Source organism: Notolepis coatsorum (assembly GCF_963971535.1).
Source record: "Notolepis coatsorum genome assembly, chromosome: 3".
Lineage (NCBI taxonomy): Eukaryota > Metazoa > Chordata > Actinopteri > Aulopiformes > Paralepididae > Notolepis > Notolepis coatsorum.
This window is the reverse complement of record NC_140167.1, coordinates 77813990-77840262: the sequence shown is the minus strand read 5'-3', so window position 1 is coordinate 77840262 and position 26273 is coordinate 77813990. Positions and strand designations below refer to the sequence as shown.

The following is a 26273-nucleotide window of genomic DNA, read 5'->3' as shown; positions in this document are numbered from 1 at the left end:
ATTATTAGGGCCCATTCAAAGTCCTATATGTATTGTTCATTGTGTAGCAACGTTAAACTTTTTCATTCACATATTCATAGTAAAGTATGGTCTAATATATAAGTATGTTTTCATCTCTTTCTGCAGCTTTCTCCAGAACGTGATCTATAGCCCCAAATGCATTATATTGATGATGCAATACAGTTTTATTGCAATCAGCGCGATATAAAAAATTCCAACTAGACGTACTTCTAGAAGTTACTACACATCATCTGATGTTGACCGGATGGGCTAGGGGGCGTTTATAATTCCATGGGCAGCGTTATACCAATCATCTAATGTGGGTCAAATGTTGATCATAGCAGTTAGTATCGAAGACGGTAATTTTACACGCTAAAACTCACCCCAGTCTCCGCGCGCCGTTGGGCGATCATCGTAGAGTAGAAATTTTATCATTATGGGATGTAGATTTACCCGGTCCATTTCCAGCTTGTATAATGGTATATACGTCCAAATCATGTTGTTTATCGAGTTATTGGCAATCGATCGCTATGTAGTGTGTCGAGATCGAGTCCCGGAACCTATAGCGAGTGCCCGGAAGTAATACGGCCGATCAGCACAACCTCCATAGCACTTCCTGTTAAGCGATTGCGCCGATCGGCCACCAGATGGCGCTCCTGAACCGCCAGAGAGCTCAGTGGGTCCTCCTGGTGGATCTCAGGCCAGCGGAGGGGACATATGAATCCGATCGCAGATTTTTGAAATATTGATATAAGGACGCTGTAAAGCGTCCTCCGGCAACTTGAGCATGGCCGGGAATGACGCTTTTAAGCGTTTTCTGGCATTCAAAGTGTTAACAAAGAGAGGCAGAGTTGATTTAAAAAAAAATATATATTAATCAAATTTTATTAATCCAGATCTACTTGAAATCAACCCGCAATCTACCTGGGCACCACTGGCCTAGAGTATAGGCAGTGGAGTTCAGGGTTCAGAGTTCATACTGTAATGTATGGGTAACAGAGCCTAGAGTATAGTCAGTGGAGTTCAGAGTTCATACTGTAATGTATGGGTAACAGAGCCTAGAGTATAGGCAGTGGGGTTCAGAGTATAGTCGGAGTTTATACAGTGTTATCTAAACGGATATACAGATTTAAATACAACGGTTACAGCTTGTGTTTATTTATTTGTAGGCGGAGGACAGCCATGCGGTTGCTAAGCGACAGCTGGAAGCGGAGACTCTGATGCGTGTGGACCTGGAGAACCGCTGTCAATCACTGTCTGAGGAGCTGCAGTTCAGGAAGAGCATGTTTGATGAGGTCTGTTGATGCCACCTTTAACCTTTGATTTTTGACCTGTAGAACTCATCTAGAATTATAACTGATAGAAATGTTCATTTATATAGACTAGTAGAACTTATAGAATTACAACTGATAGACATGTTAATTTATATAGACTAGTTACTAGTAGAACTCATAGAATTATAACTTATAGACATTTTCATTTATATAGACTAGTAGAACTCATAGGATTATAACTGATAGCCATGTTTTTTTTATATAGACTAGTTACTAGTAGAACTCATAGGATTATAACTGATAGACATGTTAATTTATACACTTGTAGATAACTGAGTACCGGTATCTGCTAACACAATTAGTAACAATGTTTTGGATTACTCCAGTAAGGTAACCTGAACTATCTATCTTATCTCTATCTCCTATTTCTATTTATCTCTCCTATATCTTCTATCTATCTCTCTCTCTTATCTCTTTATCTGTCTCCCATCTCTCTCCTATCTCTCTACTCTCTTATATCTCTTTCTCATACCTGTTGTTATTATTATTACTTGTATTATTGCATTGTATTATTGCACATTGTATTATTGCACAAATGTCCTATTCTCATTCCTGTCTTATTACTTGTGTTGCACATCACTGCAGGCATGACCCCCCGCATTTCACTGTATGCTTGTATGCCGTGACAAATAAAACTCTTGACTTGACTTGACTTCTCTCTCCTATCTCTTTCTCTCTCCTATCTCTCCTATCTATCTTCTCTCTTGCTTATCACTCTTTCCTCTCTTTCCTATCTCCTCTCGCTCTCCTATCTCTTCTCTCTCTTATCTCTATCTCTTTCCTATATCTTTCCTATATCTCCTCTCTTATCTCTCTTTCCTATCTCTTCTCTCACTCTCTTCTCTCACTCTCGTATCTCTATCTCTGTCTCTCTGTCTCTAGGAAGTGCGCGAGTCCCGACGTAGACATGAGCAGAGAGTAGTAGAGGTGGACTCTGGTGTCAAGCATGACTATGACTTCAAACTGTCTCAGGCTCTACAGGTAATACTACAGTAATAATAATAATAATATATGTGTACTCTGGAGTTGATATGAGTTTACCGGTAGGTATTATTAGGGCTGGGCGATATGGCCTAAATATGATATCACGATATTTTCTGACCTTTCGGCGATACACGATACACATCACGATGTTTTTCTTTTTTACCCCAAACGATTCATTATGAGGCTTACCAAGACAGTATTTGAGTTTGCAAGCTAACATTAAAGACAAAATAAAATACCCATGCATTTAGCATTTTTATATTATATATTAGATTTAGATTATTGGATTATTAGATTATAATATATTGCATATATTTAGCAATGAGATATTATATGATTTAGATATGAAATATGATGAATTGAAAATGGGGGACCCTGATGTAAACAAGACAAAAGTCTTTCTCTGGTCTGCATCCCCTTAACAATTGTATGTATTGAGCTGTACTGTACCCATTCTGCAATATGTTAATAAAGTTTTAAATCAATCAATCAATCAATCAATAAATAAATAGCATTTTAGCATTTTTATGAAACTACTGTATATTTTTGTATGTCTCTAAATGTTTTGATGTATTGAAAATGGAGGACCCTTATGTAAAAAAGCCGAAAGTCTTTTTCTGGTCTTCATCCTCCTGTACTGTACCCATTCTGCAATATGTTAATAAAGTTTTCATTCATTCATTCTGACGGACAACAGAATCATTTTGATTGACAGTCGAGTCTGCCAATTACGTCACACCGCTTGCACCCGCCCTGCTGTTCTTAGCACCAATCGGCAAGCGCTATTAGTTTTTGACTTCCTGAATGTCCTGTGTGCTGCCATCAACAAAGCTACTTACATTAGCTCCCCGCGACCGACTAGTAGGAGACCAGTGCTCCACAGGATGACTAAATGAGCCATAATGATTTTACCTCAACGAATGTTATAATAAAAGCCTTTCCATACATCTGTCTGATTGAAAACTTTATTAACAGACCGCGGAATGGGCATATCTCAACACGGGCTGAGATATGAACGAGTAACGTGTGGACCAGATTGACGCGACACAATCCTATTGGGCAAAACATCACGATATCCATGATACGTTGAAAAAGTGTATACCGTAATTCCTCTAATAGTAACCGGTATTCAATTAAAAACCGGGTCTCTATTAATGACCGGGTGCGCTGTTGAGCTAAGCAATTATAAGCCGGCCTCCTAATACAAGCCGGGTTTCATGTATATGCTGGCCTGGCTGTGCAGTAAATACCATATAATGGTATGGTGTTAATGTTTACCAAGAGAGTAAGCCTACCTCAGAATTGTATAAAACGAAGTTATTATTATTATTATTATTATTATTATTACCGTATACCAGTATTGTGATTGCACTATTTTACTTTATTTTACTTTTTTTGACCACCTGTAATTGCACTGTTTACTACCGTATTTCATACAGTACTTGGTTTCAATAAATGAACCCAGTACATTTTACTGGGTTCAAACAGACACAAAATGTTGATTTATTCATTATGATCTGTTTGAAAATTAGAAATATAGGCCTCTCTCTTATACATGCCCCCTCCTAATACAAGCCTGGTATCAGCTACAGTTGAAACAAATACAAGCCGGGGTTACTATTAGAGGAATTACGGTAGTTAATGAACTGTACCCGATATTTATATAATATCGTCATATCGCCCAGCCCTAGGTATTATTCTCATGAGTTGATATACCTAAGGTATATGAGCTACGTTATTTTTCTCATGAATTGATATGAGTTAAGGTATTATTCTCATGAGTTGATATACCTAAGTTATATGAGCTAAGGTATTCTCATGAGTTGATATGAGTTAAGGTATTCTCATAGGTTGATATGTCGAGCTAAGGTATTATTCTCATGAGGTGATACAAGTTAAGGTATTCTCATGAGTTGATATGAGCTAAGGTATTATTCTCATGAGTTATGGTATTATTCTCATGAGGTGATATGAGTTAAGTTAAGGTATTGTTCTCATAAGGTGATACGAGTAAGGGTATTATTCTCACGAGGTGATAGGTTATTCTCGTGAGGTTAAGGTATTATTCTCATGAGTTTACGGTATTAGTCACACAAGCTTATATGAGGTTATGGTATTCTCACAAGGTTAAGGTATTATTGTAATGTTTTCACCAGGACTTGAGGAAGCAGCATGATGAGCAGGTGTGTCTCTACAAGGAGGAGATAGAACACACTTACCAAGCCAAGGTAAGACACGCACACACACACACACACACACACACACTCACACTCACACTCGCACACTCAGAAACACACTCACTCACTCAGAAACACACTCACTCACTCACTCACTCACTCACTCACTCACTCACTCACTCACTCACTCACTCACTCACTCACTCACTCACTCACTCACTCACTCACTCACTCACTCACTCACTCACTCACACACACATACACACCCTGATGCAACATGTGCATTAGTGCTAGGCCTGGGTGGTATGGTCAAAATATATCACAATATCTTTTTTGGTATAATGATATTTGACCATATTTGTTTTTTCCAGTGCATATTTCAGTGTGATGATAACATTTAAAAATAAATGATTATAATTAAATAAATACCAAAATATGGGCGACAGTGGCTCAGGAGGTCTGGTAATCGGAATGTTCCCTGTTCGATTCCCGCTCCTCTCGGGCAGCGTGTCGAAGTGTCCTTGAGCAAGACACTTAACCCCTAATGGCTCCCGATGAGCAGTCGCGGTTGGTGTGTGAATGTGAGTGAATGGGTTAATGTGAGTAACAAATTGTAAAGCGATTTGGATAAAAGTTCTATGTAAATGCAGCCCTTTATAATTTATTTTTCTTTTGTATTTTATTTTTTTATTATTTTTTAAACAAACATATAAACAAACATGACAACACACGATAAGATATACAAGCATTATTAACAGTGCACATCCAATGAAATCACCATATAGTTAAATGTCTTATACAGGATATACCCCCAATACCTGCTATCTAATACCCTACATACATATGCTCTAGCTCGTACCCCCCCCTCCCGGACCCCCCATTGGATAATTCATCCATTATCCCTCGCTCCTAACCAGACACTACCATTATACCGTATGCTAGCTTTTATTTTCTCCACCACTTCTAACCACATTGTCATATAATTTATTTTTTATCTTTTTTGTGTCACAGTGATACTTCATTCATTTCCATCACATTTTTATACAAAATCACCTTGGGTGGTTCTTCGTCTCCACACTGTGCCTACTGTTTATTATCCATTCATTATTCTCTCTCTCTCTATCTATCTATCTATCTATCTATCTATCTATCTATCTATCTATCTATCTATCTATCTATCTATCTATCTATCTATCTATCTATCTATCTATCTATCTATCTATCTATCTATCTATCTAGCTGGAGAATGCTAAGGTGTCTTCAGAGATGAATGACAAGGCTGTATCTACAGCCAGAGAGGAGATCCAGGAGGCTCGAATGAGGATAGAGAGTCAGGGCTACCAGCTCCACGCTCTGCAGAAGCAGGTCCAGTACACATGTTATATAGATACTGACTATATTACTGCTGTTTCAGATAGATGTTATCTGGTCAAACTTCGCCAGGCTGGTCTGTGCTGAATGCAGACCTGCCAACCTGCATGCATTTTGTGTACCAACCACGCAATACTTGGTCAAAATACACAGGTACAAAATGGCAGCTGAAACTCTCAAATGTTTAAAAAAAAGAAGAAAAAAAACGTATATATTCAGTATTTAAATTACATCCCTCTTGTGCTTCTGTGACATCTTGGAAACTCGACTTGAGCGAGTTCGGCTGAGTTCTCGCATACAGGCTGGGGATGAGAGTACCCTCCCCGACCCAAACATCCACTCTTCACTCGCAAACATCCACTGATGCGGTAACGTTAGGCTACTTTATCATGGACGAGGCGTACATTGCTGAGGTAAAATGGGAAGTGGAGGAGTAATAATGAAGCACAACAACATATTTAAAATGTCACCGTAATGTTAACATAATATGAAACATTGCTAAACATGTTCGGTAACTTTGTTGTTCGCGAGTTAGTCGTAGCTCGCATACGACGTGATTAACCTCGTTACGAGACTTAAGGCTACGGTGTGATAAATGTACCGTTGCTAACGTGGCTAATAATTCCTATTATTGCAGCCAGTCACCCGACCAGCCTTGCAGGTAGATAGTCATCATGATGTCCGATGACGACGAGGATACTGACAGGGAGAGAGAGAGAGCAGCGTTAACGTTACTAAAAAGAAGCGAGTATTGGCCACAGAAGTTCCTTGCAAAATATCAGGAGCAATGGCTGTCTCCGCCCCTCAAATATGCCTCACCATGCATTTTGTACGTTGTGCAATTATAATGATCAGCCACCAAGGAACTTCAGGTAATAATTTAGCTAAAACCTATTCCTAGATAGTTTGTCAATTTAATAAAAAAAAGTGCTTATATGAGCTGATAATAATTGCATTCAATTATTTAATTATAAAAAAATGGAAATCATGCCCAGAAATGTGGTTTTATTCATAATTGCATAATTGTTTTACATCGATACAATGGCATCACACATTTAAATTAAAAAAAACACACTTTGACTGCTGTTTTGACAGGGTTAGGGTCTTTACTCTTGGCTACATTTGAGAGGGGGGGGGGGGGGGGGGGAACGCAACATTAATTCATACAGTCTCTAGAGATGGATTTATGGCGTGATGTCATTGTGGGTCCGGTACCGGACCCGTCGGGCTTAAGAGGTTAAGTTCCGTTCAGCATGGCATGGTTAAAGCTGAACTATTCAGTTAAGTTCCGCTCTGCACGTCATGGTTAAAGCTGAACTATGTGGTTCATATGCGCACCGAAATGAACGCCGCCTACCGACTGGTTCAGACCGATGACCAGAAACGCTCAGAAACAGAAACGGCTTCAATCTGGGGGAAATGGAAAACGTCTGCTTTGTCAGTCGCTGCCTGTCAACACTCACTGCATCTGCTTCGTCAGTCGCTGCCTGTGTCAGTCACTGCCTGTCGACACTCACTGCCCAGGTCTTCAGACTGATTGACCCCATTGAGGAGAAGAATGTACAAAGACAGACATACAGAGTTTTCTTCATTTTATAGCAGGATAAATGTATCTTCCTGTGTATTTATCTCCATCTATTTCTGTACGTGTCTGTCTCTCTAGGCGTCTGTCTCCGAGGACCGCATCAGGGAGCTGGAGGGGATACTGTTGGCAGAGAGAGAGCGACACCGCAGAGCCATGGACGGGAAGGAGAGAGAGATGAACGAAATGAGAGAGAGGATGACCGCTCAACTCAATGAGTACCAGGAGCTGCTAGACGTCAAACTGGCTTTAGACATGGAGATCAGCGCCTACAGGAAGCTTCTGGAGGGAGAGGAAGACAGGTAGGTAGTTGTAGTAGATATGTACATAATACATATAGTTATACACATAACTTAATCTCTCTCTCTCTCTCTCTGCAGACTGAAGCTGTCTCCCAGCCCGCACACCCGGATCACCGTTTCCAGGGTAACGGGCTCCTCCTCCAAGAGGAAGAGGGTGGCGGTGGAGCGAGAGGAGCCGCTGGGAGGAGTGGAAGAGGAGGCGCAGCTCCTGGTGTCGGAGGAGGCTACAGCCAGCGGCGCCGTCGCCATCTGCCCTACGGACATGGACGGAAACGCTGTGACTCTGGCCAACGACACTGAGCAGGTAATAATTATACATAGGAATATACACACCGTCTATCTTTATCTATATCTGTAGGACCAGGCTCTGGGCAGCTAATATAAATATAAATATACACACTGTCTGTCTAGATCTATATCTGTAGGACCAGGCTCTGGGCAGCTAATATAAATATACACACCGTCTATATCTATATCTGTAGGACCAGGCTCTGGGCAGCTAATATAAATATACACACTGTCTATCTATATCTTTCCATCTGTAGCACCAGGCTCTGGGCAGCTAATATAAATATACACACTGTCTGTCTATATCTTTCCATCTGTAGCACCAGGCTCTGGGCAGCTAATATAAATATACACACTGTCTGTCTATATCTATATCTGTAGGACCAGGCTCTGTGCAGCTAATATATATAAATATACACACTGTCTGTCTATATCTATATCTGTAGGACCAGGCTCTGGGCAGCTAATATATATATAAATATACACACTGTCTGTCTATATCTTTCCATCTGTAGGACCAGGCTCTGGGCAGCTAATATAAATATACACACTGTCTGTCTATATCTATATCTGTACGACTAGGCTCTGGGCAGCTAATATAAATATACACACTGTCTATCTATATCTGTAGGACCAGGCTCTGGGCAGCTAATATATATAAATATACACACTGTCTGTCTATATCTATATCTGTAGGACCAGGCTCTGGGCAGCTAATATATATATAAATATACACACTGTCTGTCTATATCTATCTATCTTTAGGACCAGGCTCTGGGCAGCTAATATATATATAAATATACACACTGTCTGTCTATATCCATCTATCTTTAGGACCAGGCTCTGGGCAGTTGGAGATTGACGAGGCAGGTTGATGGAGGAGAGGAGATCTTCTACAAGTTCTCCCCAAAGTTTGTCCTGAAGGCTGGGCAGACTGTAACGGTACTACTATTACCTATGATTTGGTAACTGGAACTCACTCCTTCCAAACATCCGTAGTGCTACATCCCTGCACTCCTTCAAAACCCACCTCTTCACCAAATTTGTAAATGACTGCCTGATTTCCCTCTTTTTTTTCTTTCTTTCCTTTTGATTATTATTCTGTTGTTACGTTGTTTCCTGTTCCCTTCCCTTAGCTGCCCCCTCCTGTTAAGCGCCTTGGGTCTCCTGAAAGGCATTATATAAATTTAAGATATTATTATTATTATTTTTACGATACATCACATTTAATATGATTTATTGAAGTAATATTAATGCAATAAGAATACTACTAATATACAAAAATAATTAAATAAGAATACTAACTAATGAACTCTTAAACTAAATATTAATTGTATATTTTAGTTATAATTATATACATTAAATAATAATAACTAACTCAGTATTAATTAAATAAGAATTTGAACTAACTCTTATTCTTCACTATTCGTATTTAATTAATATTGAATTAGTTAATTAGTTGGTGTTCTCATTTAATTAATAATCATATAAAGTTTATAAACTAACTAACTCTTAATTAACTAACAAACCATCATGAATAGCCAATCAGCGCTAGCTTACTAAGATTAAATGAACAGTTCACTTGGTGTGGTCTAATGCTTAGGAAGTTGTTTGCTAATGGACCCATTGACTCCCACTAACATTGCCTCACTAACATTGCCTCACTAACATTGACTCCCACTAACATTGACTCCCACTAACATTGACTCTCACTAACATTGACTCCCACTAACATTGCCTCACTAACATTGCCTCACTAACATTGCCTCACTAACATTGACTCCCACTAACATCGACTCCCACTAACATTGACTCCCACTAACATTGACTCCCACTAACATTGACTCTCACTAACATTGACTCCCACTAACATTGACTCTCACTAACACTAAAACATTCTAACAATGTCTCCTGAACAGTGGAGCCAGAACTTTAAGTAACCACCTAGTGATCAAATGTTTTGATAGTACCGTAAATGATTAGTGTCTGGAAGCATCAGTGTCTGTGTGTACGTCCTGCTGGTAGGACTGAGGCTACTGCACTGTTATTGTCCTGTAGGACATTCTGATGACTGTGTGTGTGTGTAGGTGTGGTCTGCAGATGCGGGCGTGGCCCACAGCCCCCCCTCTGACCTGCTTTGGAAGAGCCAGGCTTCCTGGGGGACAGGAAGCAACATCATCACCAGCCTGGTTGATGCTGATGGCGAGGTAATGACATCTAAAGCCATGGAAGGTTTTTATTCTGCTAATTCTGACGGTCCAGGGCCCTCATTTATCAATAATGTGTAGAAAGTGTTCTATTTTCGTTCCTACGCACGGAATTTAGAATGTCTCTACGCACAGAAAAATCGGGATAATTCAATTCAAAGTCAGTATCAAGTGTTATACCTTTTATCATTCAGGGGAACCTAACCTTTATTTCTGGTGTAAAGTCACCATCATACATTACCTTTGTGTGAGCAGACAGTATTTGACTAAGCTACTTCAAATGCATCAAATCCTTCACTATGATTGTCCTCATCACTGTCCCAGCATTCTGGCTCGGAAATATAGAGTATAGAGAAACCATAGGAATTTTCCATCAAATGTATAAGCAAATAGAATTTATTTACAACTAGACTAAATTGTGAAAGTGATGCCTGTGAGGAAGCAGATCTCCCTGCGAGTTTCTACGACAAACAATTCAAAAGATAGCTTTGGGAGGGGGCGTGGCCTCAGAATTGGGGCGTGGTTAAGTTAGACCAATCAGTGTAGAAATCTGTACTGAATTGATTGACATCTTCCATAAGCGTATGTGTGTGTATTTCTTTTCCCTGTGAAAGTGTAAGAGGCTCATTCATGTCTCTGTCCCTTTAAGTGAAAGTATCTTTTTTTTATTCGAATGTGCTCCACTGTCAGCCATAATGGATTTCAAATCCTAACTGACACACATCTATCCACTGTCAGCCATAATGGATTTCAAATCCTAACTGACACACATCTATCCACTGTCAGCCATAATGGATTTCAAATCCTAACTGACACACATCTATCCATTGTCAGCCATAATGGATTTCAAATCCTAACTGATACACATCTATCCATTGTCAGCCATAATGGATTTCAAATCCTAACTGACACACATCTATCCTCAATGCATTTCTATGAGGCGGTGCTTCTGTCACTTAGACCGAAAAAGTGTCGTCTAAAATGAGAGAGAAAGCTTTAAATCTTTGAATATGAGTACTTCAGGGAGTTGATGAAGGGTTATGTGTGTTTATGTCAGCTAGAGTGTAGAGTCCATTCATGTGTATGTGGAGCATGGCTGGCAAACAAATGCCCATTGAGATAGAAATTCCATGAATTCCATGAATTCTTTTCACGAGCGGGGGACCAGTCGTATTTACATCGCTTTGGTGGCTTGTTTTTATATGTAGGTGCAATATTGAGGCCACTGTTGGGATTTACAAAACATCTTGATTTACAAAACATCTTGCTGAAATTCAAAGCTGCAGGCTAGGGCTGGGCTATATGGCCAAAAATGATATCACGATATCGATAACGATATCATATCACTTGATATCTATAATTATCGATATTGTTATAAGTATTAAAATTATTATATATATATATTTTTTTAAACAGATTTTGCAGCAATTCTTTGTCGTTGCCGCCATCTTTAGTGTTACAGCCCCTCACACTCCAGTTCTCAGGCTGCAGCTGGTTTGAACGCGAAAGTAAACGGGCTTCTCTGCTGGCTGTGGCTCCAGGGGAGTTGAATAGTTCTGGCTCTGCTGGTTTCTTTTCTATCTTTTGGAGCTTTTTTGGTGGACAAACCACCGCACATGTGCACCGTGACTCATGACTGGAGACTAGCTCTGCTAGCACACATAGCCTACTGTGTACAGACGGTTTCAAACTATTTTAAATTAGAAAGCAAACAAAATAAATGGACAAGAGAAAAATAAATCTCAATTTGGTCAGTATTGTCATTTGGACAAGCAAAGCCATTACGTTAAGTTGCAGGCAAGAAAGACAAGTCTGTCCACTGTCTCTGGTTTTAAAACTGCCCTGTTGCAGGTCACAATATATATATATTTTTTTTAATAATAATATTTGTATTGATTTATTTTATCAATCGATATAGATTATTAAAATATATCGCGATAATTATCGTTATCGTTTTATCGCCCAGCCCTAGTCCTCCTAATACTGTAGTTGTCTCTGTGTTTGAGCAGGAGGTGTCCTAATGCTGTAGTTGTCTGTGTGTGTATGTGTGAGCAGGAGGTGTCCTAAATAATTAGAGTTAGGCACCGAGAACCGGTTCTACCTATTCGTTTTTTCTTTTCTTTTTTTTACTTTGTTAATTAATACCCTAGTTACAGTACAACTGTATCAAGTCAACTGACAATGTGAAGAGTATGAAACGAATGAAAGATTTATAAAAAAAAAAAATATATATATATATATATATATATTAGAGCTGGGCATAGATTAAATTTTTTAATCTAGATTAATCTACCTGCAATCCTGGAATTGATCTAGATTAAAATGGCTCAAAAAAAAAGTCTGCCAAATGCATTCAAAATGTGTGTTCTACCCAAATAATGACCAGAGGAGGAGATTTATCCTCTCTTCTTCATCTGAGGAGTCACTAGCTGTTCTATCTCCTTGTTCAACAGCATGAACATGTCTTCTTTTTGTAATTTCCAGTGTTTCTTTTAAAACCAGATTTATCGTAATTTTCTGTGCCCTTCCTTTGATGCCATTAACATTGTTACACTGATATTGACAGCTCTCTCCAGTGTCAAATCACTCTCTGTCAGTAGTTTCTTCTGTGCACCTTCATTTCTTAATCCACACACAAACCTGTCTCTCAATGTGTCTTTTAGTGAATCTCTGAATTCACAATGCTGCTGACTGGTTGCTCACACACAGACTGCTGCAGAAGCAGGTTTCTCAACAAATTCAGTGCAAGCTCAGTGTAACGGTTCCATGAATGAAGAGAACACTGAACAGCTACTACAGTCTCAGGTCCACATCCAAGAGAACACTGAACAGCTACTACAGTCTCAGGTCCACCTCCAAGAGAACACTGAACAGCTACTACAGTCTCAGGTCCACATCCAAGAGAACACTGAGCAGCTACTACAGTCTCAGGTCCACATCCAAGAGAACACTGAACAGCTACTACAGTCTCAGGTCCACATCCAAGAGAACACTGAGCAGCTACTACAGTCTCAGGTCCACCTCCAAGAGAACACTGAGCAGCTACTACAGTCTCAGGTCCACATCCAAGAGAACACTGAACAGCTACTGTCTCAGGTCCACATCCAAGAGAACACTGAACAGCTACAGTCTCAGGTCCACATCCAAGAGAACACTGAACAGCTACTACAGTCTCAGGTCCACCTCCAAGAGAACACTGAACAGCTACTACAGTCTCAGGTCCACATCCAAGAGAACACTGAGCAGCTACTACAGTCTCAGGTCCACATCCAAGAGAACACTGAACAGCTACTACAGTCTCAGGTCCACATCCAAGAGAACACTGAGCAGCTACTACAGTCTCAGGTCCACCTCCAAGAGAACACTGAGCAGCTACTACAGTCTCAGGTCCACATCCAAGAGAACACTGAACAGCTACTACAGTCTCAGGTCCACATCCAAGAGAACACTGAGCAGCTACTACAGTCTCAGGTCCACCTCCAAGAGAACACTGAGCAGCTACTACAGTCTCAGGTCCACATCCAAGAGAACACTGAACAGCTACTGTCTCAGGTCCACATCCAAGAGAACACTGAACAGCTACAGTCTCAGGTCCACATCCAAGAGAACACTGAACAGCTACTACAGTCTCAGGTCCACCTCCAAGAGAACACTGAACAGCTACTACAGTCGGAGTACAGCTCAATACACACAATTGTTAAGGAGATGCAGACCAGAGAAAGACGTTTGTCTTGTTTACATCAGGGTCTCCCATTTTCATTTTATATTGCTCCACATTGTCATCAAACGGTCCAATATTTCCAATAACCCAAGCCATTTCAGTTGTAAACATTCACGATAGTCCAGTCGATCCTTCCTTTAGTGTGTAAAGTGGATTTCCTCCTCTTGTAGATGTTTTCAAGTGCCGCCCGAGTAACGTGAGCTAACATGCTAACTCGCTAAGCTAACGTTAATAATGTATACAAAGCTCTCAACGGACTTCTTCTTTCTTGCATTGCGCAGATTCAGACGTCCTCATCGCCGAATTGTGTTATATCCTGAGGACTTCTTAACCTCACCTGTATAACAATGATTACCGGACCACTAAAGTTACTTTAGTTTAACACATTATTCTGACTACAGCTCCGGTACATACGTGCAATCACTTCCGGGCACCACAGCTGTGAACTACGGCAAGTATTTAAGGACAATACAGACCCAACGTTGAGAAAAAGATTAACTGCGTCAATTATATTATCGCGCGATACTAGTCTCGTGTTAACGCAGCACGTTAACGCCGTTAACGGCCTATATATATATATATATATATATATATATATATTAGAGGTGGGCATAGATTCATTTTTTTAATCTAGATTAATCTATCTGCAATCCTGGATTTAATCTAGATTAATCTAGATTAAAATGGCTAAAAAAAAAAAACTGCCGAAGGCATTCAAAATATGTGTGTTCTCCCCAAATAATGACCAGAAGTAAGTCCTTACTTTTTCTTTCCTCCTTATGTTTCTCAGGCCAGGTGGCCCATTACACCATGAGCCCATCTCCCGTTTCCAAAATGCATTACAGACTGTTTGAAAAAGCTGTTTTGCTATGATAATTGGTAATGAAATATCAAAATAATGTTCAATAAGATGTACCGGTACTTGTGTTTAATAAGTTGTTTTATTCAGAAGTTAACACAAATAAATAATATTACCAGTACAGTACAGTATCTAGCACTCTCAGGAGCAAAACAGAAAGAATCATTTCAAACTTGAACTATGTGACATGGCTTGAATCAACTGCTCCAGTGGAGTTGCTCAGTGGCCAATGGTGTCAACTGTGGTTGTACTGGGCAGCTCCCAGGTGTGAATGGAACTGTGTGAATGTGAAGCAGGGCGTTCCTGAAAAAGAGCATCTGTGCTCAATAAAGGCACAATTTTTTATTTTTTATTTTTAATAGATTAATGCGTTAATTATATTATCGCGCGATACTAGTATAGCGTTAACGCAGCACGTTAACGCCGTTAACGGCCCAGCTCTAATATATATATATATATATTAAATAAGCTGTGACCTGTTTTGACCTGCACCTCAAAGAATCGGAATCGAGAATCGTTTAGAACAGGAATCTAAATGGAGAATCGGAACCGGAATCGTTCAAATCCAAACGATGCCCAACCCTAGTCCTAATGCTGCAGTTGTCTGTGTGTGTGAGCAGGAGGTGTCTTAATGTTGTAGTTGTCTGTGTGAGCAGGAGGTGTCCTAATGCTGTAGTTGTCTCTGTGTGTTTGAGCAGGAGGTGTCCTAATGCTGTAGTTGTCTCTGTGTGTTTGAGCAGGAGGTGTCTTAATGTTGTAGTTGTCTGTGTGAGCAGGAGGTGTCCTAATGCTGTAGTTGTCTCTGTGTGTTTGAGCAGGAGGTGTCCTAATGCTGCAGTTGTCTCTGTGTGTTTGAGCAGGAGGTGTCCTAATGCTGTAGTTGTCTCTGTGTGTGTGTGAGCAGGAGATGTCCTAATGCTGTAGTTGTCTCTGTGTTTGAGCAGGAGGTGTCTTAATGCTGTGTGTGTGTGTGTGTGTGTGTGTGAGAGCAGGAGGTGTCCTAATTAGGGCTGTCACTAACGATTATTTTGTTATCGATTAATCTGTTGATTATTTTATCGCTTAGTCGATTAATCTAAACGATTAATTTACCAGAATTCAAATAAAAATGTACTCGTATCCTCCGGTCACATGCCTCTTTGACACTACCTACTGAATACCCAGAGTAGAAGATGAGCCATGAAGTTTATTTATGTCTATAAATGCTGTGTAGTGTGAATGCCTAATGTACATCAGTAGGGTGAGTAACCTAGATGCCATTACTGCTTTTTATCTGACTCATTTTAGCTACTTATAATCTTGAAATAATATAACACCAGCCCGTTACTATGACATTGTGTATCATTACATACAATGTATCCATGCCTGTAGCTAAATGCTAAAAACAGGGAACAAAATTTTATTTTTTGCTTTAGATAAATAAAAAAAAACTACCAGCCTGGTCGACAATACATGGTCGATGAATCGTGACAGGCAGCCCTAGTCCTAATGCTGTAGTTGTGTGTGTGTGTGTGAGCAGGAGGTGGCGAGGAGGACAGTCACCAAGACCCACGTGGAGAACGGAGAGGAGGAGGAGGAGGAGGAGGAGGAGGAGGAGGGACGAATGGTGAGTAATTTAGTCTTTGCTTCCAACATGTCTAACCCTGATACTAGTTAAGTACTGTAAACCTTAACACTAGTTAAATACTGTTAACTAATACTAGATAAATGCTGTTAACTCTAACACTAGTTAAATGCTGTTAACTCTTAACACTAGTTACTATACTATTAACTAACCACCAGAGGAAAGCAGGTGGCTGTAGATTAATGAAAACACTTTCTATGTAGCCTGTGTATAATACATCATACTCATAATTTTACCACATTATAACGCAATAATAATACATTGTACTCTTATTTGGTTTTAAACAATAGTTAATTATCTCTCTTTCTCTCTGTCTTTCTGTTTCTCTCTCCAGGGAATGAAGACTGGATCCAGAGAATGTGCCATTATGTGAAGTCCCTCCCTCTTCTTTTCATTGGCTATTTTTATCCTTTTTCTTCTTTTTTCTAGAGCCACTGATATTTTTCTATTGGTCATCTATCGTTGTCTTTTCATAATTCTGACGAGAAGAAAGGACTTTCCAGTCTGGTTTTTACTGCCTGCTGCATGGAAACGCCACAGAGACACATCGCTGACGGGTTAAACACTGTGCTGGTCAACATCTACTGAGACCATCTTTGTCACAAATCCAAAAGCCTTGGTTGGATTAGGAAGGGTTGGGTTAGGTAGGGTTAAGTAGTCTTGGGTTAAGTGTGGTTTGTTAGATAGGGTTGGTTAGATAGGGTTGGTTAGGAAGGGTTGGTTAGGAAGGGTTGGGTTAGGTAGGGTTGCTTAGGAAGGGTTGGTTAGATAGGGTTGGGTTAGGTAGGGATGGTTAGGTAGGGTTAAGTAGGGTTTGTTAGGTAGGGTTAAGTAGGGTTTGTTGGCTAGGGTTTGTTACGAAAGGTTGGTTAGATAGGGTTGGGTTAGGTAGGGTTGGTTAGGTAGGGTTAACCTCTTAAGCCTGAGCGGTCCGGTACCGGTACAAGATTGATATCACACCATAAATCCATCTCTACAGAATGTATGAATTAATGTTTTAGTTTTTGCAAATGTAGCCAAGAGTAAAGACCCTAACCCTGTCAAAACAGCAATCAAGCAGCTTTCAGCACTACGTTTGTTTACCAATGATTTTAAGTGTTATTAGTGAAATATGAGTTAATAGAAATCCCAGGGCATCGAGTCGGAAAAAGGCACTTATAGACACAAGGATTTGGCACAACCTAACTTGAGTGTAGTCTTTTGAGAGAAAAGACCCAGGGCTTTCGATGGGCTTTCGAATAATAATAAAAAAAAACTACACTTCCCAACTCACGTCAGCCAGTCAATCAAAATCAAGCTTTTTTCTTTCTCTTTTTTCGGGATCATATCTCACGGGTGGAACAAACCTGAACGTTATTGCCATAAAATAGAATTCAGTTTCTCTACCTTTCTGCGAATGTCTAGCAAAAAACTGCGTTGCAATCTGATGAAAAATGGCAGAGCAATTTACATTATAAAAAAGTAACTGTACTTACAGTAGATTCCATTCACGGTTTTTGCTGCCCTGTCAGGGGCGCCTGGTGGTACTAAATTCAGATTGAACTCTGCCATTGGAAAGGGGAGATTTGGCCCGATCCATAGATGTGCGACTTGGCCATAATAAGGTAATTTATATGCCTGATATTCTATTTATAGGCCTTATATCATATTTCAAATTGCATGTGTCCGGATGGCAGAATTCAGTACACTGTATCTACAAAACCTCCTGTTAATCATCTGCCCTTTATTAATTTGCTTAGATTTTTTTGTACAATTTTAGCATGGTGTTATTCACTGTCAAATATGAAAGAAAATAATAATAAAAAAGATTATTGATATTCTCTTTTGGTTCATTACAATTTACTCAAGCCTAGTAACAGACACAATATTTCTGACACTGGGAATACATTCCCTGAAATCCATAGATCTCCCTAGATACCAAGAACATGCAAATGGACTTGTAGAAGTGGAGCAATCTTCCATTTATGTATTTTGAATTTTCTGAAAATATGGCTAGGGCTTAAGAGGTTAAGTAGGGTTTGTTGGCTTGGGTTAGGTAGGGTTCAATATTTAAGGTTATGACAAAGATGATATTGATTATGGTTATGATTTCAATATATTAAGATTGTCTCCTCTACCCAGCAACCCCTCTATGATGTCACAGCAGCAGCCATTTTGTGACTCCATTTTACATCCTTCCTAGTAAACATTTGCTGCTTCCGATTTTGCCATACTACATACTAAATAGATTTCTCCATGCTACATACTAAATAGATTTCTGAATACAACTACATACTAAATAGATTTCACCATGTTACATACTAAATAGATTTCTCCATGCTACATACTAAATAGATTTCACCATGTTACATACTAAATAGATTTCACCATGTTACATACTAAATAGATTTCTCCATACTACATACTAAATTGATTTATCCATGTCACATACTAAATTGATTTATCCATGTTACATACTAAATATCTATCCATTTTACATACTAAATAGATGTATCCATGTTACATACTAAATGTATATCCATGTTACATACTACATTTATCTCTATGCTACATACTAAATTGATCTCTCCATGCTACATACTAAATGTATCTCTCCATGCTACATACTAAATTGATCTCGCCATGCTACATACTAAATTGATCTCCATGCTACATACTAAATGTATCTCCATGCTACATACTAAATTTATCTCCATGCTACATACTATTTCATATGTAATTTTCGGTTTGTGCGCTTTCAGTTTGTAAATAAGCATCGTTTGAACTCTACCAGTATGGAGTGGATGGTTACTCCATGGATCTGTGTGCAGAACAGAAGAAGTATGCAGTGGATGGTTACTCCACGATTCTTTCAAACCTACAATTATTTGCAGATCAGTTCCAGTGCCATCTTTGGTTCCCGGTCAACAATGACTTTACCAGTATGATGTACATACTTCATGTATGTAGTGTATATACAATGAATTCACAGTATGATGTACATACTTCATGTATGTAGTGTATATACAATGAATTCACCAGTATGATGTACATACTGTATGTAGTGTATATACAATGAATTCACAGTATGATGTACATACTTCATGTATGTAGTGTATACAATGAATTCGGAAGCAGCACCTAAGTTTGATTCAACTGACACAAAATGGCTGTAGGGAAAGAAACGTTACATTACCTATACAAAAGTTATTATTACCTCAACTCCAGACCATGAGGTAAATATCCCCCGTAATCCAACATCAATGGAAACGTTAATATACAGTGTTGTTAAGGAGTTATGTTGTGAAGATCCACACTTAACACAAATGGTAGCTCAATGCTAGAAACTAAACCTGGACCTCATTCTCTATTCTGTTCTATTCTACTCTACTCTCTACTCCCAGATTGTTGTTTATATGATTGTAGTCCGTACTGGTTTGAATGTCCGCTTCATCCCTCTGGTCACCATGACAACTGACTAATCGGGTTATTTGAACATTTAAATGAAACCGATGAGATCAACTAAATTACTTGAGTATGGATGGTATTTACTGTACAGAGAATATCCTGTAGTGACCAGCCGTTAAATAGTTAACTTGTTTATATTCTACTGCTCATACGCTCTCTGAACCACCGTTGTTCAAAACACTCCAACAGCCTGTGGCCTGTTTCTAATTATGCTAAAACCAAGAAGAAGAACAGTCTATCAATGACGTACAAAATATAATATTCACCTTCATCCCTGTGAACCTGAGATACATTTCAAACCACCTCTCCTCTCTCTTCTCTCCTCTCCTCCACTCCCCCCATCTCTTCTCTCCTATCTCCTTTCCCCTTCTCTCTTCTCTCCTATCCTATCTCCCCTCCCCTTCTCTCCTATCTCCTCTCCCCTTCTCTTTTCTCCCCTCTCCTATCTTCTCTCCTCTCCACCTATCTTCTGTTCTCTCCTCTCCTACAAGGGAGCAGGAAGGAAGTAGAGGACAGGAGTTTGTGATTGGTTGAAGGTGTTTGCAGAGGGGAGGGGTTAAGGGTATCATGTATTATAAATTATACAGCAGACAGCTAATCATTGCTAATGTTGGCGCCTGTAGATGCCTGGGTGAGTTTGACACCACTGACCCGGTTTCCAGCAGGGCAGTCCTGTGGTGGATATCAAACACACCCAGTGTTTGTGTAGAATGTGTGTAAGTATCACGTCCAGCAGGGCAGGCGGGGTAGATTTGTACTTGTACTGAAATAGAGAAAAACACTTTGTGGGGAAAAATGTATTGCAATTTTCCAGTTGGCAATATATGTTGCCAGAACATGAAAAGAAAATGTGTCCGTGTCTACTCTGAAAATCCGGCCTCACAGAGGTATGTTGATGCAAAGGGGACACGCTTGCTCAGCGCAGCATTATGTCAGCAGGCCTGTAGTGATGATGTCGGCAGGCCTGTAGTGATGATGTCGGCAGGCCTGTAGTGATGATGTCAGCAGGCCTGTAGTGATGATGTCAGCAGGCCTGTTGTGATGAGGTCATGGAATGATTACATAGTTTGGAACTCTGGTAAAGCCTTTGGGTTATAATGAACTAGCCTCTGTGGCGCCGCCCTGCTTGACGCTTCTGTCTGAAGAAACTCCTGTTTATCAGAGGTTTGCTGTGATGCTTTCATCCAGAGCCCCTTAAAACCATGTCCTCCAAGACGTCACCATGGTGATGAAGAACTTAAAACCATATCCTCCAGGACGTCACCATGGTGATGAAGAACTTAAAACCATATCCTCCAGGACGTCACCATGGTGATGAAGAACTTAAAACCATGTCCTCCAGGACGTCACCACGGTGATGAAGAACTTAAAACCATATCCTCCAGGACGTCACCATGGTGATGAAGAACTTAAAACCATGTCCTCCAGGACGTCACCACGGTGATGAAGAACTTGACAGAAAATCACTACTCTATTTATCAATGGAGGCTGTGGACCTCTAACCATTCTGATTGGCTAAATGATGCTCTGGATGATTTGCTAACTTTACTGTAAAACCAACCTGGGAAACATTTTCTGTGGTGTCTGAACGCATCAGGACTTCTGGTTTTTATGGGGTTGATGATGTCATCAGTACTATTGTGTTGATGGGTTTGATGATGTCATCATCAGTACTATATTGTTTTGATCGATTTGATGATATCATCAGTACTATTGTTTTGATCGATTTGATGATGTCATCATCAGTACTTTTCTGGTTTTTATAGGTTTGATCATGTAATCTATTTGTTTACATATAAGGTTTATTTTTTCTGTATGTTTTTATATATTTTTTCCAGGCAATGGAAGTGATTACGTTTGGGTGTTTGACATCTGATAAATGATCAGGGTTGGATAGATTCCTCTCCCAAGTGTAATCTGAGTTTATTACAGATTACTTTATAGAAAAGTAATCAGTTACTGTTATCTGACACATTAGATCATATGATGATAGTGCGTATTAGCTTGTAGTCGTAGCTTCATGTGAGATGTGGCTGAACCAGCTACCTGGATACATCTAGATCATTCCGACATCTAGATCATTCAGAGACAGACTGGAGACATCTAGATCATTCAGAGACTGGTTAGAATCAGGTGTTTTTATTGAGATTAGACTGTGACTAAGCCACTACTAAGCTATCTAACAATCTGAATCTGAGCTCCACTGGAGAAGAAAGACTAGAGCGTGAAAGTTATTAGTCCATATGCTTGAACAGACAGACTGGAGAGATCCAGATTAAACTGGTTTGTTCTGGTAATCATTTTGGCATTTCTCTTGCTTTATCTTGCCGTTTTTATTACATTTGTGAACAAACATTGAGCCAAAACACCAACTCTGGCCACGGAGACCTGGTCATGTTGGGGGGAGTGGGCATGTCGGATGTCAAGTCTGTCGGTTGATATTATTACTCTTACTATTGAAATATGTTTTGTATACATATTAAATGTTTTCCATATTAGCACTGTGTCCTGTGGGTTCCTGTGATTTGATATGAAATTAATCTTAAAACAACTAGAATGGGCGCTCGTTGGAGCACAAATGTCCGTGGCACGCTATAGTTGGTAATAAACATGTCCTCATGCTATAGTTGGTAATAAACATGTCCTCATGCTATAGTTGGTAATAAACATGTCCTCATGCTATAGTTGGTAATAAATATGTCCTCATGCTATAGTTGGTAATAAACATGTCCTCATGCTATAGTTGGTAATAAACATGTCCTCATGCTATAGTTGGTAATAAACATGTCCTCATAGTTGGTAATAAATATGTCCTCATGCTATAGTTGGTAATAAACATGTCCTCATGCTATAGTTGGTAATAAATATGTCCTCATGCTATAGTTGGTAATAAATATGTCCTCATGAGCTTGTGTTTTTAATCTGTTTTCATTGAAATGTTAAAGGGGACATGTATTGCTATTCCTTGCACTATTTGGGCAATTTTACACAATTTCTGTGAGTATGGAAGACATCTCTAAGGTTTATTTACTTTTATTTAATTTTATTTCTAATGGAGTACTCGAAAGCATAATTTTCCAGCCTCAGGATTTCAGCCTGTTATTGGATGGGCTCTGCCCATAAGCACTTTCAGTGACAGTCACCCACACAGCGTGATACATACGAGAGAGAGAGAGAGAGATGTCCCCGAGACATGTATGTGTGTGTCCCCGACGAGGGAGAGAGATGGCGCACACACTTCTGCAGTCCCTCTCGCCTGTCAAACCCCGTTTGAGGAAGTGTCGGGTTACACTATGCCTACGTCCCCGACACACGCAGTCAAGTTTGTGTGTGTGTGTGTGTCCCCGACGAGGGAGAGAGATGGCGCACACACATTTACACACACTTCTGCAGTCCCTCCCGCCGTCTCTCTATCTCTCTCCCTCTCGCTGTTCTCTACCTGTCAAACCCTGTTTGAGGAAGTGTCTGGTTACAATGAAAATTGTGGGCCGGCATTGGCGCCAACCACAGAGCCAATCGGATCACAATCAGCGCCACCAGCACCTCGTTACGTCACCTTGCGAGTCAAATCAGAATGACCTAATTAAATGGAGGAGGAAATTGTCGCAACTGAATGAGAGCAATCCGCCAATATGGTATTTAGAGACACAGACCCATTGATACTAACTCATATTACTATATAACAATGCTAAACACTGAAAAAAGCCATTTATAATGCATGTCCCCTTTAAGACATGTTCTCTATGTTTTAGTATTTGCATGCTTTTGTTTTAATGTTCTATATGTAAACATTTTCTATATGCTGCTTTCTTGGCCAGAGCCCACTTGAAAAAGGTGGAAATATCAGTGTGATTGCCCTGGTTAATTATCAATGTGATTACTCTGGTTTCATATCAATGTGATTACCCTGGTTACATATCAATGTGATTACCCTGGTTACACATCAATGTGATTACCCTGGTTACACATCAATGTGATTACCCTGGTTACACACATCAATGTGATTACCCTGGTTAAATGTCAGTGTGATTACCCTGGTTAAATATCAATTAAATTAAGGATACAAAATATTGAAGTCTCAAGCGTGGCTGCAAATCATGTTCTGATTTCGCAAAAACGCAACTGAGCTGGTTATGATTCACAATTAGCGCAGATTAAAGGTAAAATCAGTTTAAAGTTGCTGAGAAAATAGTGAACAGAAGCACATTTTGGCATCGGACATTTAAAGCAAGAATATATATTTTTAAAATTAAATTCAAACCTTTGTTTATTTTATGAGGTCTTCATTTTCAATGTCATCTAGACCATACAGACATTTCAATGCATACATTTTTACAATATAATAAATATTAATAACTATTAGCACTTTTCACACATGGACCGCAGTCCAGAGTGCCCCACAGCAATTAGTATAAAATGAACATAGGCGTAAAATCAGCACACAATTGATGACAATAAAAAACTGCATAAATTGCAGACATAAGAATAGGTATAAAAGTAGTGCAGCGTAAACATGCAGCCATAAGAATAGGCATAAAATAAGTACAATGTTGCTCAAAGGCATGTGAACCCCTCCGGAACAGCCAGTCCCCCAAACACCCCACACATCAATCCCTACCACATCCCCATTCAAGACATGATAAAGCACGCCATGACGGAACGAAGGAAAACACAAACAGCCCGCGCACCATGCACGGCGACGGGAATGCCACCCCCGCGGCGGCACCATGAATGAATGAATGAAAACTTTATTTAACAGATTGCAGAATGGGTACAATACAGTACGGCTCAATACACACAATTGTTAAGGGGTTGCAGACCAGAGAAAGACATTTGTCTTGTTTACATCAGGGTCCCCCATTTTCAATTCATTATGACATACACAACATACATGACATTTATGGCATAGGGACATACAGGTATTTAGTACAGATACATTTGTGACATAAACGGTATTCAAATATACAGTACTGTTACCCATAGATCCTGACAGAGTATATACATATGATGGGGAGGGGACTGTACATTAGGAGGGGGTGGGAGAGAAATATACATACGGTGGGGAGGATACTGTACATTAGGAGGGGGTGGGTGGGAGAGAAATATACATACGGCGGGGAGAGAATATATACATGCGGTGGGGAGGAGACTGTCTATTAGGAGGGGGTGGGGGGGTTTGGACATTTACGGTGGCCAGTTTCGAATTGCATTTTATCCGGTTGAATCCAGCGTGACGCTATCAACTTTTTGGCAGCTGTAGAACCCGCCAAAATGAGTCTTTACATGTACAGAGGTTGATAACTGAGAAACATCATTCAACAACAGTACAGAAGGCAGTGTCGGTATGGTCAGAGATAAAAATCTGATAATTGAGTGGTAACATTTTCCCAGAAGGTCTCAACAGGAGGGCATGGTTTAACATGATTTGTGGAGCTCCCTCTGGTGTTGTGGTCATGGTATTCACTGACCTTTGGGAAGTATTTTGACATGTACATGGGTACCTTGGTCGTGTAGTGTATCTTGTAGACCAGGCCCATTGCAAGTTGCTGTACTCTGTCGTCTACTCTAAGCCATCCTAGGTTGTCAAAGTGGGCAGGGGTCCCGGCGACCCCGCCACCATGAGGAAAACCAGCGACTCCCACCCCCAAACTCCACAGAGGAATGATGGGCCACGCGCCCCAGGACCCGCAGCCACGCCAAAGGAGACACGACTCCACACACTCAAGCAGACAGACACAACAGCGGCCAAATGAGAAGACACGTAGGACCGGGGCGGTCCGAGACGACACCGGGAACACAGCAGAAGCCGCAGCGAGCCCCCCACGCAAGGAACCCCAAAACGCCAGCGAACCGAGGGAGCCCAACGTCGAAAACCAACCAAAATCCACCAAACCACACGCAAGAGCCCAGCACCCAACTCCAGGGAAGGTCCGGGAAAGGTCCAGCCGAAGCCATAGGCTCCAACCAAACCTCCCCCAGAGTCGAACACCAGCCCCCCGCACGCACCCCGATGGACCCCGGCTATCCCCCATCGCCGAACTCCCCCAACCCACCGACACCCCAGGGACCCCCCCATGAAGAACCCACCACACAACCCCCACAGCACCCCAAAGGTCCCAGTGCCATCCCAGACCACCCACAACGCCACACGCCCCCCCATCCCACCACCACCATGTCCATCTCATCTACCCAAACAGCACCTTGGCTTGCAGTAGTCATGGAATCAGCATTTTTACACACAAAGGACTACCGTAGTATGTTTAAGTTCTATTAAAGGGGAACTACGCCCAATTTACTAATTCCTACATGTTAATCCTCTGGTCCAAGACGGTACAAAATTATTGAACATGATCAACTCATAAACTAGAGTGCTAAAA

General features: G+C 40.3%; 1 protein-coding gene across 1 annotated transcript in view; it reads left to right on the top strand.

Annotated features, from left to right (window-relative positions):
* The window catches only part of lmnb2 (lamin B2), a 45547-nt gene extending 23153 nt beyond the window's left edge, over positions 1 to 22394 (top strand). The window contains exons 4-13 of the mRNA XM_084310991.1: positions 1170 to 1295; positions 2217 to 2315; positions 4475 to 4546; positions 5735 to 5860; positions 7530 to 7750; positions 7829 to 8054; positions 8873 to 8980; positions 10126 to 10245; positions 16345 to 16431; positions 16784 to 22394. Of these exons, the coding sequence (XP_084167117.1) occupies positions 1170 to 1295; positions 2217 to 2315; positions 4475 to 4546; positions 5735 to 5860; positions 7530 to 7750; positions 7829 to 8054; positions 8873 to 8980; positions 10126 to 10245; positions 16345 to 16431; positions 16784 to 16822 (1224 nt within the window). The 3' untranslated portion in view covers positions 16823 to 22394. The remainder of the gene's footprint in view (positions 1 to 1169; positions 1296 to 2216; positions 2316 to 4474; positions 4547 to 5734; positions 5861 to 7529; positions 7751 to 7828; positions 8055 to 8872; positions 8981 to 10125; positions 10246 to 16344; positions 16432 to 16783) is intronic.
* The last annotated feature ends 3879 nt before the right edge of the window (positions 22395 to 26273 follow it).